Consider the following 18,491-nt stretch of genomic DNA (forward strand, 5'->3'; position numbering starts at 1 on the left):
TGAATAAATTAATTAAAATTCACACAATCAATATCGTCAAGATGAAGAGAGGTGTTGATTTAAAAAATTAAGTAAAAAGATGTGAATATAAAGTGTACTTGTGGACGTGCCGTGATGGCGCATTTCGTGATTCTCTTTACATCTCACTTCTTTTATCTCAATAAATTTTAATTGATCTTAGCTTGAAATCTTCGATAACATTTTCAATATGCAGTATGCAAGGTCGAGAGTTTCTCCTATATTTTTAATTAATTTAAAACGAACTGGCTTCATGAATACAAAAATATTGATAATATATCCATTAAGAAGATTAAAATTGTAATTCAACGGATTTAGAAAATTTAAATTAATGACGCAGAAATTGAAAGGTTCCAAGAAAGATGCGAAAAGTTGTACGGTTTTAGGAAGCTGTTTATTTAATCATTTTAGTGAGATTTATTTGTAATTAACATCTATAACTCATCGGATATTGCATATAAGTGTTTAATCAATAAAAACTCAAGGTAAGAACTCAATAAATCACTATATAAACTAATGCTCTTGTCAAGAGACTAAATTTTCAATCAATTAGCTTTCATCTTATAATCATTTATCTAATCAGACAACACAAGAACACTTCCTTCTCCAGAAGTTCCAAAGTAAAGACACATAGAATAAATTATAATCTAACACAATATCTAACTTACCTGTCCGAATGATTGTGTTAAATTATCATGATTAACTGGCTGTAAAAGCTGCAAATGATGGCTGGTGAACGATAACCAAATTAAGTCATTTGGAAAGCCATGAAAATAGTAAGTGCATGTCGTGTTTGGAGGCAGTGTATGACGTGGACTAAGTAAACGACCCATTCGACCGTTTCTCTGCGACATAATGACATCATCTAAAATAGAGATATTGGAGACAATGTAAAGTACATAGAATATAGAATAGAGTGTACTGTAGAGATGAAACAAGAGTAGAGAGGGACGGAGGTACAGAAAAAAAGGCAATTAAGCCTTCAGAAGAAAGGTAAACACCGAATTTCCAATTATTTCGTCCTTTCATTGACGTTGCTACTGCTGCGGTATTTTAGCTATTTTTGTGCTAGGTCAGTACACAGAGAACGACTTTTTTTTTGTCTAAAATCAGGACAAGCACGAAATTTCAATATTAATTCCCTTGAGAAAAGAATGAAATACATTTCCTTTAATAAATAATTAACGTCGATGTAGAGCTGTAGATGCTTAATGTGTATGATATTGTAGTTCATTTAATGGTGAGGTTTATGTCCTTACATTCTCTATTCCTCCCATCCTTCCCTCCCAAACTAACTTTGCCTTTAATTAAATCTGATGGAACACAATTTCAAACAGATTTTTGAAGACGATAAGGTGAAGCTTTTCATTCACTTTGTTTACCTTCGTTTGTTCCCCAAAATTTGTTTGTTCTGAGACATAAAGTGAATTGAAATTGAGTGTTTATTATGTAAAATATTGGCGCTATTGAAGAATTGCATCAAATATTTGGTTAAGTAGATCAATTGATGAAAATTCTAATTTAAATTTCGATTACTCTCACAATACTGTTGAAGTTGTTTTATGTCAAAGAGAATTTAAGTATCCTCTTTATTCATTCCTCATACGCCCACATTGACCCAAATAAAATCGAGGGATACATGAAAAATTTTAAATTGCAACTCCAGCAATTTGTTCATAAAAAAGATTGTTAAAAAATTATGGCAAACAAATCCATCATAAATACGCTTTCATCATCCGCTTCCGTTCGGAACTCTTGTACATGAACAAAAAGAACATTTGCCCCTGTCAATTCACTACATTTTAATTCACTTAAAACGGAAATCTTAATTGTAATTGCTATCTTCCATGGATTAAATGAAAGTAAAGTTGAAATCGATCCCCTTCGCATCTAATCGTCATCAAAGGGCAATCTGATGTAAATTACTTTTTTGTTCAATTGAAAGGAATCTTTTACAGTATCATGTTCTTATCTTCAATATTGCATAATAATATAAAAAAAAGGCTAAAAGAACCGGAAAAATTTATCTACCATTAAGAATAAATTTTTATATTGATGACAACGACGATGACAGCGATGGCATCGAGAGGTAGTTTATACATATTTATTCTAATTCACCTTAAGATGAGGAAGAGACGCAGCACCTTTATAATCTCTTCCTTTCTATGCTACTCAGCTTATGAAATTATTTATTATTCCTTTGTCACTCATAAATATAATGCTTATAATGTTTATGCATAAAATAACTCTCGAATAGAATTTTAATGTTGAGAGCGGCGAGCATGCTTTGGAAGCACTTATCCAGCTAAAGGAAGTTCTAACAAAAAAAAAAATCCGAAGAAAAGCAATTTAGAGGGATATAAAAAGGTACGGTGTATGTAATACGGTCTCTATGTATATATACATGTACTGATTTAGCCTGAATGTACGTTTTATGAATGCACAGGGCAGCAGCGAGATAGAAAAAGCAACAAAATAAAATACAAGAAAATAACGCTTTAAGTTATTTTTGAAAATTGATGAAAATTAAAATTTCATCTTAATTTAAATAACTGAATTATTTCAAATGCACACATCTCTGTGTGCTGTTCTTGTTCACATGTTATATCGCTGATGCTTTATTTTATAATCTTATGAAGTATCATGTGTGGGTAATGACTACACTTTGTCTTTTGAATTTAATGTTATAATGTAAATTTTATATGTTCTTAATTTAGATGCACGCGACATTTGAGACATTCTTTTGTTCTTTATGTGATTTTTTTTTTGTAAATTGAAAAGTAATTGAAATTAAATTTGATATTTTAAATAACATTTGAATTACTTTGTTAGGAATTTTGTCATCAAGACAATTCTCTACACGATAGGTCGTTGTTCTTTAATGCAGTAAGGTTTTAGGTTCAATTCTCATTGTAATTTAGCAAGGATTTTTGAAATTTTTAGGTCAAATTGTGCTTACTTTGCCAACAAAAGCCTTTTAAACATTTCGTGTCATAGCATCTCGGAACTTAATAATTCTATTTTTAATAGTCTGGCTATTCTCCAGTAACCAATTAAATTCTGAGGCTAATATCATAAGACTGAATCAAAATGAACAGGTTTCGATGAGCTTTACATATAATTAGAAGACCTGCAGAAGTTTCATTAAATAAGGTCATTAACTCTGACTTTATAGAAGGTAAAAGATCATTTGAAAGGTTAAAGAACTCTTGGAAAGAGGTCGTTGACACGAGAAATCGAAGTTGACTCGGGTTTTGTTTGGAACAGTGGACTTGACTCCATAAAACATTAAAATCGACTGCATGCCCTGGTTGATAGAGACAATATTGTACTTGGTATTGGTAATTAACAGCCGAGAAGCCAACGATTCAGTCAGCTTTAGGTGCCATCTGGAGGATTCTATGGATCACAATTGATCTGTACGGTCTGCGTAGTAAAAAAGTAATTAACCAATTAAATTCTATTTATAGACATCTAAATATGAGATTGACTCCAGCTTAATTCACAAACTTGCTAAGAGATTAAGAAAATGTCTGAAAATGCAGTTGATGTAGCCCATAAACCCAAGCTTCTTAAAGATCTTATGATTATTAACTGCGTGGGTTTCCAAAAAAAAAATAAACAATTTCTCATTTTCATCAAATTTACATCATAGAATTGAATTAAACGCAAAGCCAGCTAAATTCGAAATATCATGTTACTTTTAGATTGTAGTCATTGTTGGGTGGGTACATACTTTTCATCAAACGAACACAAAGCAATCAATTTGAAATTCAAATACGCCAGAAAAAAAAAAAAGTTTTAACTTTAAGCACAAAAAAGCTTTATTGAAACAGCGAAACATGAAACATTTTAAATATCTCAAAATTCTAAAGCTCTAACATTACAAAAAGTTTTCGTTTTTTTTGAATTTTTTCCCCTAAATTTCAACATAAAAAAAGCGCCTAAATTATTCAAATTCTAAAAATATCATTTCAACTTCTTTTTTTTTATATCCTGTGAAATTTCCAACATTGTTGTTTTATTTCATTCATCTGCCCTGCAGGACTTTCAAAGTTTTGTGTATGTGTATTTCCCCTCCGAAAAACAAAAAAAAACTCACAGAGCATTGAAGTGAAAGCAGTACTGAGTGAGTAAGATGGAAAGAGGACTTTTTTATGCATGCATATGTGTTCAAGAATTATAAATTAAAAAGTCAGAAATGAATTCATAAAAAAAAAATATTGTATAAATTAAATGAAATAAATCTAAAAAGTTCATGTCATATAATAATTTATAAAACATCTGACTGACTGACTATGCTCATAACTGCTATCAATTAAACAATTTCACGATGCATTACATGTCATATCAATGCACTACTTGAGCACACAATTATATACTTCAACTTCATTTATTGAATTCTGTTAAAAAGGAACTGCATCTACATCATGTGAAAGTGCCAAGAGCTTATGGAATGATGGCAAGATGAGATAAATCTCAATTATTTGTGTCAAGAGCTTTATTACCATCTTTCACATCACGAATAGCGATTATGTAATAGCGTATTACTTTATACTCATATACATTACCCCCCTCTCATGATGAGAAAGATGTAGAAAAAAAAAGCTTTATGCAAATCTTTAAATCTAAATCGTTTAGGGACAATGCCAACATCACCAACACCACCAGAACATGAGACTGTTATTCTAAAATGTGAGTGATGTTGGATGGAAGTGAAGATGTTATTAGGATATTAAATTTCAGAGCATTAGGAGCGTCTTGAGGTTGTCCTTAATGCAAATTTAAACATATTTTTAAAATTCAAATTTTAACGGTTTTGTAAAATTCAAATCTTAACGGATTTATAAAATTCAAATATGATTGCTGTGTAAAACCTAAAAAAGAACAATTTTAGGTCAATGCAGCCAGTCAATTCGCAATCAGTAAAGCTCCATCATTAGCTAAAATGCGCTCAGAGTAAAAGGCAACGAGAAGCACAGCGGAAGAACAGTGGCATCATCCTACAAAAGCAAGAATGAAGAGATTTATTTCTTCTTTTCTCTCATTTCTTCCCTTCTTTTTTTTTTCCTCCTTTTTCCTTCATTCTTACGTTCTTTTCCACATCTCTTGACTTTATGATATTAAGCTCATGATATTTATCTTGTATTAAAATCATATTAAATTATTCACTAAAGCAAACATGAAATGAACGCAAAAGAGTGAGATGGAATGAGGAAAAGGCAAAAAAAGAAGAAATAAAATTTATGTTTGATGTTGAAGTGGCAGTCTACGCCTTTTTTCGGCGTGTTGTCCCAGGAATTATGTGTTATTAACAACATTATGAGTGTCTGTCGAATTTTTCTGTGTGCTAGACATGAAAATTTCAACCAAAAATCATAAGATATAGCAATTTATTATTTTTCTTTAAAATGGCGAGGGGAAGTGAATCCTTGAACGATATGCTGATGAAAATATTATTAAATTTTATTAATAGAATTTTTTGAACCTTATTTTCAATTTATTCCGGGTATTTCCTTATTGGGGGCTTTTATTTTTCATTTTATTGCTTTCTTGATGTTCTGAATCATCTCAAAATGATATTTAATGATCCCGAACAGTACATTGTAATTGCTGGGGTAACACTACGTAGTTATATGAACCCAAGGACGCGTAGTTGCAGTTTTACAGTAAAAAATGCAATTTCTCGCATTCTGCAGCTCAAAACTGTCAATTCATTAATATTTCATCTTCCTAATCCTATATTATTGCCCCAATACTCATTAAACATTCTATTCAACCCATCTGCATCCTCAAATTCGCTTCCAAAACTCAAACATCATAACATCCACAAACTCGTTATTCCTATTTAACGCCAAACTTATGAATGGTGCGAAAATTATGAAAGATGAATGGCTTGAAACAAACAAAAAACAGTAAGAGTAGTAGTGAAAGCAACGACAGCAGTAGCAGCACCAAGACATTTTCCATGTACATAGCAGCTGAATTTCACAAAAGTCGGAAGTCAAAGAAGAAATGTAAACATATGGCATGACGAAAAGAGAATGACATTAGTAGCTTACACATTTTATAAAATTTTCTGACTCTTGTTCCATGATTTTTTCAACAAAATATCAATGTCTGACTTACCTGGACTTGATGCATTTATATGAAATTCACATTTTATGTTTTGCATAAAATTGTACGAGTCTGAATCAGTGAACAATATGTCAACGTTTAGCTCAAAGCCACGATTTGGCGTGCCTGTTTGCAATGGAGCTGAATATGGTGATGAATGAAATGCTATCAACATCTCACTGCTCCTATTAATTCAAACATATAATAAATACATATGGTATGAGTATAGAACAAAAGGAAAAATACACAAAGATTAAATGGTAAGTGTGAGGGCGCATAAATAAATCAATTTTATCACACAATTTGTAGCTGACATTATTTGTCACATAAAGGAACCAAAAAAAAAGTGTATTAGAAATAAAGGGCAATGCCGAGTATTAACAAGAAATATTGGCATTCGAGTTATTAATTAATGACACACCGCAATCATAATTACCTCGATACAACTTTTGGCAGCCAATCACCACCACAAAACTTTGCCAGAACTGGATCATTTGTAGAACTGCCATCATAAAAAATTAAGTGATCACGTTCGCCTGTACAATCTGTAGATATATATTATGGATGTATAAAATGTGATATGTTTGATGAAAATGAGAAAGTCAAAGACACAAGAAAAAAAAAGGATATATGGTATAAGGTTCTCTGTTAATATAAAATTAGCTCAAGAATAATGTCACTGTAGTCATACGTAACGAGACGATTTGATTAGTGGTTCCATGAGATGGGACAATCTTGTATACAAAGAGTTTACTGTAGAATTGATGTCTGTGAATTGACTGAGATCAGATGAATCTTGACTATGAGGAATTATGTCCACAGGCAACACTTGTGACATATAGAGCAGCATATTCTCACAGTTCTAAAGAAAAGCTGTGTTTTAGTTAATCTTATAGAGCTTTTGGGAGCTGTTAGTAAACTTAAGGAAGCTCTCTGTGGCTCCTGAGTGGAACAGGCTGCGAAAAGTAGATCGTACGTCTAATTCCAAACATAGCATTTCCTACTAAGTTAGTCCCAGCCTGTTTCACTCAAATCTGTGCCTAAACAATTTCTGTGACAGATTTTCCACAGCTGCCTACTCACATATCAAGTCCACACCCATTCCAAGGAACCCCCAAAAGATCATCATACTTCGTCATGCATGAGACAGTTACATGAACTTTAATTTATTTATTTTTGTTCATCAAGACAAGAAACAAAATGAAAAAAAAGAATCGAAGATGATAAAAAGTAATAAAAATGAAAGCTTTCATCTGATTACCTGACCAAGCTCGAATTGTACGTGCTGTTTTATTAAGACTAGCAATCGAACGTTTCACCAGTGATTTATGACTATTCTCCTGACTAACAGCAATCATTGCATGTTTACATGTTGGTATAGTTTTCTGTCGAATTGTCCAATAGCATGTCACATTACGCGGATACATTCCTGGATAATTTGGTGACTGTAATCGACATTTATTTCGATAGCATTCTTCAAATTGACGCGTACAATATGTACCGGGTGTTACAAGACCCAAATCATACAAATCTGATGATGTTCCATATCTTACAACGGCTTCCGTATGACTCAAAAATTTATATCGTATTCGAAATTCAAAAGGTATCTCTTGTTGAAGTGATGGAGCGTGAAACACCTGGTGTGTTGGAATGTTTGAGGAAGAAAAGAAAGGCAGAAATTAAAATGTAATAAAGATAGATTATTTCTTTGTGGTGCGCACGCATTCATCCATAGTATTTTCGATAAAGAAAATTCTTGTAGCCAAGAAAAATTTATAACCATAAGATTCAGACACAATATAATATAAGAGGGAGAATAAGATCTATAAATAAAGTGTTTGTATATATTCGGTTAATTTCACCTTAACAGATGCTGTAACTGTTGAAGTTTCACTAAAATATTGTTGTGGGCCGCTTGCTGTACCGCACCAGGAGCCTCCGGTAAAAGGTCTACCCAATTCACTTAACTGTAACGCAAGATGAGACATGGAACAAAAAAAGGATGAGAAGGAAAGTTAAAGCATGATTGTGGTAAAGTGATTATTACTGTATTTTATAGAAGAAAAGCATTTGTTGTGTTGTTAATTTTATCCAAAGTTCTCAAACACATTAAGTTTGTTTCTACAAAAAATCAATTTTTTTGCTGAATGAACTCCCACTTCAAAAAGTTTTTTATGATTTTAAAGAGTTTAATTAACTATTTTAATGATATCTTTAGACTAGTTTGTAGAAAAAGATAGCAAAAGTCGAATTGTGACAGTCTTAACTCAAATAACTCAATCAATTAGTGAATTTAAATAAAAATTAAAATTCAGTCACTGAACGCTCTCAAAAAAGTTTTTTCAAGCTTTTATCACTTCATATTATTTATTTCACAAAGTTTTACTCACTAAAATCTCATCAAAAAGAATAGCAAAAGTCGTTAACAGAATCATAAAATTTCTATTATCTCTAATTTTCATCATAATAATAAGTTGGTCAACCAACCGAGCAAATCATACAAATAAACACATTTGTTTAGTAAAAATGTGCTAAAAAAAGTGTAAAGAGAAGAAACCGATGTAATGATGCCACCATTAATCCCGATCGGCACAAATTGAAATGTTGCCACCACGGCGACGACTCGGTCGTATACTTAAAGCCAAGTGGCTGCCACTTGGCGAAAACAACGGAATTTGCCAAGTGGCAGCCACTTGGCTTTAAGTATACGACCGAGTCGTCGCTGTGGTGGCAACATTTCAATTTGTGCCGATCGGGAATTCACCATTTGTTTTCATAGCCTTTTTGCGGCATGAGCAAAAATGTAGAGAAGTAGAGAGAATGAAGGCATGAGCAGTTATGGTTGAAGAATATTTGATGGGCGGTGGGTCGGACGAAGAGAAAAAAGTAGTGAAATGATGAGAGAAACTTTGATACAAGAAACAACATTTTCATCTCTTTATCCCATGTCGAATACATTGTTGGTATGTAAAATTATGTAAATAGAATATATTTATCTTGTACCTGCATATAGCCATCGGGACCTGCACACAAAAGAAAATGTTAACGAAAAAAAAACGAATATTGATAAATATTTTATGTATTGATAAAAATAATAAGCAGAAATACTTACAAGCATCAGTGCCAGAGGCAGACATTAAACTTGTATCTGTTGCCTCAAAATCATGTTCTTCTAAACCTTCATCATATCTACCAACGGTAAAGCCATCAAATATAATCTGCATGAGAAAAAAGAAGAAATTAAGAAGATATTACCATTAAAAAGTTTTCTTTTCGGATCGACATTTATTATTAAAAAATATAAAGTTTTTTAAACACAAGCAAGAACTAGCATAAAACTTTTTTTTTATAAACGAATATCTCCAACGACCATTCGGAATATTACCAAGAATTTTTTAACAAAAATAAGAGAAGAAATGGAAAATTAGAATGCTGATTAATCCCTTTTTTTGCTATTTTTGAAGGGTTTTTTCATTGAATATTTTAAGATGGGATGTTGGTATGTATTTTAAAGTTTTATGTCGAATCTGCATTTGTAGAATAGAATAGACGAAATATCATCCCAAATAAATAATTGCTCTTTTTTGTTAAGAAAAGAAAAATATTTTTTTATTATTTGTTGGGGTATTTTATAATTTAGAATGAGAAGTTGTGCTTGTTAAATCATATTTGGATAAGTTAAAAGTTTTTAATAGATTGACTTTTATAGTTTTTTGATCTTAGTGGTTAGTATAGGAGTTTTCAAGGTTGATACCCTAACAGGCAAAGAGCATACTTTGATGGGACAGACAGACCACTACGGTACCTTAAAGCGGTCTTATTGCCTGTTAGGAATAAATATATATTTGCAGAATTCAGGCGCAGATGGTAAATTAATATGGCTCTGTAGTGCATTGGCTGTGTGCTTCGGATCTTTACAATTCGCATCGACACAACGAACTTGGGTTCGGAGCTCGACAAAAGAATTTGACAAGCTTGTTGCTTTTCCCAACCTAGTTTCTTTAAAATGAAGCTTACAGACAGCATTATCATCATGTTTAATGCTTCCAGATCCACAGTGGATCCTATAGTAAGCTGTAAGTCTCAACTGTAATGTTCACTTCTGAAGTACAAGATTTAAATATGGTCCAAAAATGCGTATCACCATGAAATTCACCAGAAAAGCTCAATTTAGCCGCCAGAGAACCGCATTGGCTGTCAAATATGAGTGATTCAACTGAACTGGTCATTAACTGGACACTAACTTGCTTTTAACTAGTTATAAAGTATTTATGTCCACTCGGGGCTACGTGACATCTAATTTAAACTCATTTTTACGATGAAAAATGAAATTTGCCACGTCGGGCTGTTTGGAATACTTTCATATCGAAAGAGTTGAAAAGCTCCTTCAAGCAATTTTTGAATTCATTCAACGAAATGTTCAGAATGGAAACAAACAATTCAAAGCGGTCTTATTTTCCTACCGAAATATGAGCTTAAACGCTGAACTAACCAAATATACATAATTTTAAATCTTTTACAGCTTCTTACACAGCAAAATCACAAAGTACAAGACCTACAACCTTGAAGTAAAGCACGAACAGTATAAAAAACTTTATCCCATAAGCCATCAAATTCCATCCAAACACGAATTTTTTCTAACAACAATTTCTCATAGAAATTAAGCACAAGGTTGACTTGGGAGCAATGCATATTCAAACAAAATGCATGTTCACAACTTGTTTGCATCCTTCTGAGATTTACATTCTTCTTCTTATGCAAACATTATGCAATGAAGAAAAACTCTTCATCTTCCTTTAGCCTTGATCGAACTGGAAAAAAATTTTCATCTGCCAACTGCCAAGAAAATTAAAGATTTAATCAGCACAAATTACAAGATTAAATCTATTACGAAAAATTGAGGTGAAATTGGTATGTCTGAGAACCTAATCATACCGAAAACATTATTAAATAAGAAATTTGCCATCAGACACAGTTTGTGGTCATAATGCTGTAATTTACAGCAAAGACAAAAGGACATGCTTTTTCTCAGCACTAAATGACAAAATCTAGCTAAAAAAAAAGTTTTCAATTTCCCTTCAGAAGTCGACGAAGAAACTAAATTCAATTAAGAAGTCACAGCAATGAGTCCCTCAAGCTCTTATTAAATCGAAATCGATTTTTATCTTCTTCTTTCTTTTCCCCTCTTCATTTCATTCACGACTAAAGGCGTTTATGGTTTTTTCTAACTTTTCTTTTTGACTCTCACAATCGGTCTTCATATCGTTTATAAATGATATTCAGCTTATAGAGCTGTTTAGCTATTACATTCAGGGAGAGGATGGAGGGGGTGGTACCCAATTGTGTTTTGGCAGTGATTTCTGCATTTTAGAGGTTTTTAGAATAAGAAACAGCACACCGTGTTCTCTAGGGGACCGCTGAATCAACGTATTGAAGTTAAGACGCCCTGACGGCATAGTGACGGCTGATGTCAACCCAAAAATGTGGTTCATCGCATTGTGCTGCTCGGAAAGTGGGCAATACTAGGGTGTATTCATCAATTTAAAAATGTAAGGATTCGAACCGATGAGTTTCTACAAATCACATCAAATTTAAACCAAATGTTTAACTGATTGCTCAACAGAAGCACATTTAATTGCATCTAGTGCTGTTTAGCATTCCGATTGTTACCTAATTTATAAACAATCCCAATATTATCTTCATAACTATTCATCCTCAACAAATAAATCAACATATTTACAGTCAACAGTGTTTTGTATTATATGTCAATCAATTTAAATGCTCCGCGTTAATGTGATGTATTAACTATTTCCTCCATGTTGACTCCAAACGATTTACAATACAAACATGGAATATGTACATACAATCGTTGAATGAATTTTTAATGCTGTTATGTTGTTGAGTTTTTTTTATTTTTATTTTTAACTCCATTTATAACACAACATTTTATGATTAATTATTCAAAAAGTTTCAACATTTACCGATGCAGTAAAATTGTTTAAATAAACTCACATATACACAGTCAGGAGCACAAAAAAAAATAAGCGAGAGAAAAGAAGGAAACGGTAATGCTGCTTGTCGACTTTTTGAATCGAATCACGTCTACGTTGAAAAGCTTTTTATATGCTTTTTTTTGTTTTTTCTCCAGAAAAAGCAGTTTGAGCTTTTTTTGTGCCTTTTTATAAATTTTTTGTCTGCCTTAAATGAGTAGTAAATAAGGATCTGCATTGGGGAGCACTTAAAAAGTTATGGAAAAATTATTATTTTTACAATAGACTTTTCAGCATGAAAATTTGAGAGTTTTGTTTGATTAAATCTAACTTATGTTCATATCAACACTTCACTAATTGCATTTAAATGATGCAATCAGCTCTTTTTTAATTGGAATCGCATGAAGTCAAGAAGCGTTCTAAAGTGTTACATCCATTGTTTGTTTGCGGTATCACAATCTGATTAAGTTTAACTTGTAATCATTAGTAAAATAGTTAGCATGTGTAACTTTGTGTAATAATTTATCGGATGGATTGACTTGAATTCTTCAACTTGTGGTCGGATTGTAGATGCTTATATTGTTAATTTGCATAATTTGTCCCGCAAGTTTTCGGTTTATCGACTTCCTGGAAAGAATGTGGTGTAGAAATGGCTGAAAATGCGACTGCAGTTCGACTTGTCTCTAATTTGAAAACGAATTGCATCCAATCTAGTCTGGATCAAAATAACACTGGTCTAGGTCGGATTTTTGACCATTTCTGTCTTGTGCTTACATTCCAATTTTTAACCCAAACCTTAAAGTTGACCGTAAATTGTAGCCCAGCATGAAAACATTTTCCTGCTTTCAGCTTTACATGAACTATTTTCACCGTCAGAAATGAAAATAATCAAAAAAATTCAACAAACAAAAAAAGTGTTTAAATTTGCACAAATAAAAATAAAAATTTTACATCCTTTTAATTATTAAATCCAACAGTTCTTTCCTACAGCACCTAAGCAAACAGATTTTGTTACACTTTAGCATCCTAAAAGTGTGTCACCAAGAGCATTTAACAGTACAACTTTTTAAAAATAATGCACAAATTTCCTGCACAGTGTAATTATGAGACTCATAATTTTAATAAAGAAAAATTCCCACAGTTCCACTAAAAACGAGCTTGTATCGTCTGCTAAGTTTGCATTTTCTTCAGATTATTCTCCATGTAAAAGCCAATGAAAGGAAGAAACAGAGTAGAAGTTTTATAAATTCGAGAAAGTAGAACCAAAAGTTTTGTTTATAGTAAATTTTCCGACTTTTGCATTACACTTAAGCGTATTTATGGATATTTATACAATCTAAGAAACAACAAAGTATTTTGCTCTTATTTCCATCCAACAGAGAGAAAAAAAAAGTAAAATGGATTGTTGTAAAACTTTCTTGTTGAACAAAAAAACAGAAAAAAATATTTCTGAATAAAAATAAATTACATTAAGAACGAAGAAATAATAAAAATCAACTCATAGCTACTCGTGTGATTGTTTTCTCATTCAATAAATTGAAAGCAAATTATACAGAAATTGCTGTTGGAATGAGAGTTGTAAAAATATTTCATTGTGACATGTTTCAAGTTTGAATAAGAAATTAGTGGAGATTTAAGGTTCGCATTTAGTCCTGTGAAGCTTTGCAGACAGGGGCGTTACAAGAGTTGGCTTACGGTTTTGGGAATGCAAGACTAAATTAAGCAGTTCTCGAGTGGACAAAGAATCGTCATCAACTAGACATTAATTTGTCTTCAACTAGTTATAACATATTTTTGTCCACTCAAAGTTAAGTGCTTTGCTGGTCAAAAAGATAAGCTTTTGGACTCAAATTTGGCATGGTAACTCGAAAGACGTGGGTTCAAATCCAGCCATATCCAAATTTATTCTTTTTCGAAAGTTCAGATACTTTGACTGCTTAATGTATGAGATGAAGCCATGTTTGGCTCTATTCATCCTTGAATTAAGGAGAAATTAAGTCAGAAATTTGGAGTTATTTAGGAAAAATAGTGACAAGAACGACCAGAATGCCTTAAAACTGAAACATTGTCAGAACAGATCTGAAAGAATCACGTCACGTCCACGGAAGATTGAAACGAGAGCCTTTCTCCATATTTCGTTATAAGCCGATGCTCAGTTGCTGATTTGACTCCGAACATCAACAGCCTAATGCTAAGCTATCACTTACTTCGAGCAAAAGTAACATTTTGATTGGTCTCAAATCTACTCAAAGCCGACCAATCTACAATAACTTCACATGAAGCCCACATCAGATCCCTGCAAGCGATGCCATTCGGAAACCCACACTCAAAAAAAAAAGTGTAGAATCGAAAGAAAAAAAACTCATGTAAACAAAGTTCATCTCAATTATCTCTCAAGAGACATCATAAAATTATTTCTCTTTTCGACTACATGCACACTCCTTAACAACTATTTTGAACTTTTGGTATTAAATATCCGATGTTATTATATCATGTTGACATTTCAACAAGCATGAAAAGGATAAAAGTTTCTTCTTGTGAGCAACTCCATCTCCTTTATTCGGTATTTTTTTTATATTATTCGTCTTGCTTCATATAAATGTACACATTTAGATACAGTCATATAGTTATGCGGTACATAAAACTTTTCCCGTTGCCCAAATGAACAGAAAGAAAACGAAAAGAAGAAAGTACAAAAAAAAGGCAAAAGGAACTGTAATGACATCATCAATTACTTTTTTAAAAAGGCATGCAGAAAAGTCTTACAAGACAGTTAGTCTTACAGGCGCCCCCAACAAGGCAATTGAGTTGACCAGAAATAAATATATTTTTTGGACTTTAAAGTCTTATTGTGCCTTTCTTTATGAGTATTATTATGTCAAATGTGATGAAGTCTTGTGTCTGACTGATTGTTGATCAACAAGCTGTGAATTTAGATGCTTCATTGACTTTATTTACATGACTCAATTATGCGTGGATGTATTGTTGGACACTTTCTTTTGTTATTAATGCCTTTGGCTTAAGTCTCAACAATTTGTTGACGTTTCTTTGTGAATTTATTTTTTTTGTTGCAGCATAACAAAGATTGTTGTAGGAAGGGAGGCTTGAAAAGATCAGAATCAATTAAATGATTGAGCTTTTTGATATTTGTATTTATGGAAGTGATGTTTTGGCTTAGAGGGGATAAGAGTTGGTATTTTTAGGCAGATATCTGAAGCTGAATGCGGAATTGACTTGGATTTTATAGGAAAAGTTGATTTTGAAGTAGATTGATACCAAAAGTTAACTGTGTATTACCCAGTCGTCAATTCGACGGCATACCATTGAGCTACGCATAGATTAATTCAGTGCAGCAGTCAACCACTTGGTATTGGCAATTGGCAAAGGGCAGCCAGCAACAGAGACAGTTTTATAAGTCCACTGAGAGAGGCCTTGGGTCAAAGCAGTTCTGTACTGCCAGCGAAGTAAGTAAGTATAGGATAATCCAACAGATCAAACTCGATTAAAACACAACACAGAGATTATCAAATGGAATTGAAACCGAAAATGCCTCAATTTTCTTAGAAAAATTCAATAAAGTCAACAAGAATTTCTAATTTTATATAAACTTTTTTAACAGATTGATTGAAAATCTCATGTCAATTCCCAGAAATCAAAAACGATTTATTTCCTTTCAGTCTCTAAGCTATCTGCATCAAAATTCATCTTAAACCACCAGATTCTTATATTTTTAACATCAAAAGAATTTAAAAGAAAAAATAAGGATGATAAAGTTTTTTAATTAGCGTAGTTCGTAGAAGAATGTTTCAACACATATCCTATGTGCTATTTAAAAATTCATTTCTGATTCCGATACTTCACTTCACGTTCAACTCATTTTGAAATGGTAACGGAGAGAACATATAAAAAAGATCAAAAACACTCTCTTGAAACTAGTTGAAATTTATTTTTATTTCTGCTGTCAGAAAAACTTTTCTTTTTATTCTCATTCTTATTCGTGTTTTAAAAACTTGCATCTATGGTGATACTCAGTGGGACTTGAAATGCTTGCATGAAAATGCTCAAAAAAGTTTTTTGTTGAATTTTTGAGGTCGTAAAGATATTAATTATCATGAACATAAGGAACGTGCAGTTTAAGTGATAACAATTTATGGATAATGGAAGATAATTTTCAAACAATATGCTCAACAATTTTTGGTTCCACCTCCCTCCACCCTAAAATACTATTGTGCACTTTATGTACTACATTCCTGCCCACACACACACAAATTGTTCAGCTTTAGGGCTGTTACGATTAGAAAATTTCTATTGAAACATTAAATCTGTTGCATTATTTGCAATTAATAATTAAATTCATTTTCATTACGGTCGATGAGTATGAAAGCAGATTTTAATTGTACTGACCAATAAAAATTAAGTTGAGTGCGGTAAATAGGGTTGAAAATTACTTCAGTAATCGAATGTCTAGCCAATAAAAAAACAAACTATAACAATAAAAAAGGCTAATTTCAATAGTTTTATTGAGATGTTGTGAAGTTTATGAAGCACAAACAGATTATCGAAGCTTTCAATGATCAAAAAGTTTTGAAAGAATTTAATGGTAAATTTGAAGTTTTTTGGACTTTTTTGGAATTCGGTTTATTGGAATTTCAATAAAAAAATTATTATTGAGATTGAAACTAATAAGTTTTGGCAAATATCTTTTTGATTTCATTTTGAGAAGAGCTTCGGTCAATAAATGGGGTTAAAAACTGTCAATAGAAGTTGTTAAGACCATCGTTGAATGTGCTGTTTGTTGAATATTATTGTAATTATTTCATCAAAATTACATGCATGTAAACCACATTACTATGTTCTTAGATACCAAGCAACCAACTTCAGTCCATATTTTAATCAAAATAGACATTCAACATGTCAATAAACCAAACACAACCAAACATCCTTTTCAACCCAAATTATTCCACGAATGACAAAATTCATCAAAATAAATTAACCAAAAATTAAATTTTCCTAATTAAATGAACCGCTTTAGAAGCCAAAGAAAATCAATACCGCAAATATCAAACGACATTTTTCGACCACAAAGCTTTGATATCAATTTTTGTCCTACACAAAAAAACAAAAAAAAAATTATTCCAATTAATCATATTTCATTTATTATCGAGCATTGAATGAAAAAGAAACAGCACAGCAAGATATATTTTTTCTATTTCTATTTGCTTTTATTTTCAAGCAATATGATAAAAAGGAAATGGCAAAAAATCATTTCAAGATAAAAATGCTTTGGCAAAAAGGAAGAAAAAAGCCAAAATTGACTACGCTCCAATAAAGAATTCCAAGTGAAAGGGAAAAAAGAATGAATTGAACAAGAAAGAAAAAAAATCTCGAGTTTTATTGAATTTCTTATAACTTGATTTCGATATATATGTGTGTATATATGCGAATATTTCAACCGAAAACTCTTATCTTGCATCTTAAAATATTCTATCAAATTTACGCATTTTGTATGAAGAAAACTCATCATATTTACATGATATACAAAATGCTAATGGGAAATGTATGAATGAAGGATGAGGAATCACTATACGAAAAGCTAATCAAAAGCTCGTGTGAGTGTTTCTAATTCTCATTAAGTAATTAATGCTTTAAGTACACATCACATCATTTAAATGTTCTCGGATGTTCTTCTTTCATTTGATAACACTCGTGTGAATTGAGGGTAGGAAAAAAAAATAAGTTTGGAAGTACATTAAGAATGTGTCCCTTGAGCGCATTTTTTTGTGTAATTAATTTCTTATACACTGATTTGTAATATTTGTGGATTTTTCTTAAGATATATCCGATGTAAGATAATCGATGGCAGATATATGAATGCTACATGAAGGTTACTTCCGTTTCCGTTCCTAGATATGGCAAACTTGAGTTGTGATTAATAAAAGCTCAATTTGAGGTATATAGTCACATGTAGGTGAATCTGTCAATACGAGAGTATGGCCTATGTGGTCGAGTGGTTGTTCAACAGGCTGTATATCTGCAACCCTCTGTCTTATGAGAATTTTGGGTTCGATTCTCAACGAAGACCGATCTCTCAATGATTTCATCAAGTATTGTCGATATAGTAAGTCCGAGTGGACTAAAAATCGTTAGATTAACTGCCATCTGCACAAACAAAAGCTCATCTCTAGGGCAGACAAGGAGCATGCTGATGAGTGTGCTAACAAAATTGAGAATACTCAATTATGTAAATCGGACCATGAACACGCTCATTTAGGTGAATATGCTCATTGTCTATTAAGTCTATAGATACAAACCCAAACTGAATTTCAAATTACACTCTAGTCTATACAAATCCTTAATTAGTAATTC

General features: G+C 32.1%; 1 protein-coding gene across 2 annotated transcripts in view; it reads right to left on the reverse strand.

Moving 5' to 3' along the window:
- The window catches only part of LOC139087829 (uncharacterized), a 124,955-nt gene that overhangs the window by 6,878 nt on the left and 99,586 nt on the right, over positions 1-18,491 (reverse strand). For both annotated transcript variants that reach the window (XM_070636763.1, XM_070636752.1), the window contains exons 5-11: positions 9,248-9,353; positions 9,139-9,158; positions 7,998-8,102; positions 7,397-7,772; positions 6,572-6,680; positions 6,148-6,320; positions 687-883 (exon numbers count right to left, since the gene is read on the reverse strand). In XM_070636763.1, the coding sequence (XP_070492864.1) occupies positions 687-883; positions 6,148-6,320; positions 6,572-6,680; positions 7,397-7,772; positions 7,998-8,102; positions 9,139-9,158; positions 9,248-9,353 (1,086 nt within the window). The remainder of the gene's footprint in view (positions 1-686; positions 884-6,147; positions 6,321-6,571; positions 6,681-7,396; positions 7,773-7,997; positions 8,103-9,138; positions 9,159-9,247; positions 9,354-18,491) is intronic.

This window comes from Chironomus tepperi, unplaced genomic scaffold, assembly GCF_022539635.2.
Source record: "Chironomus tepperi strain 1889 unplaced genomic scaffold, CSIRO-AGI_Ctep_v1 contig_11, whole genome shotgun sequence".
Classification (NCBI taxonomy): Eukaryota; Metazoa; Arthropoda; class Insecta; order Diptera; family Chironomidae; genus Chironomus; species Chironomus tepperi.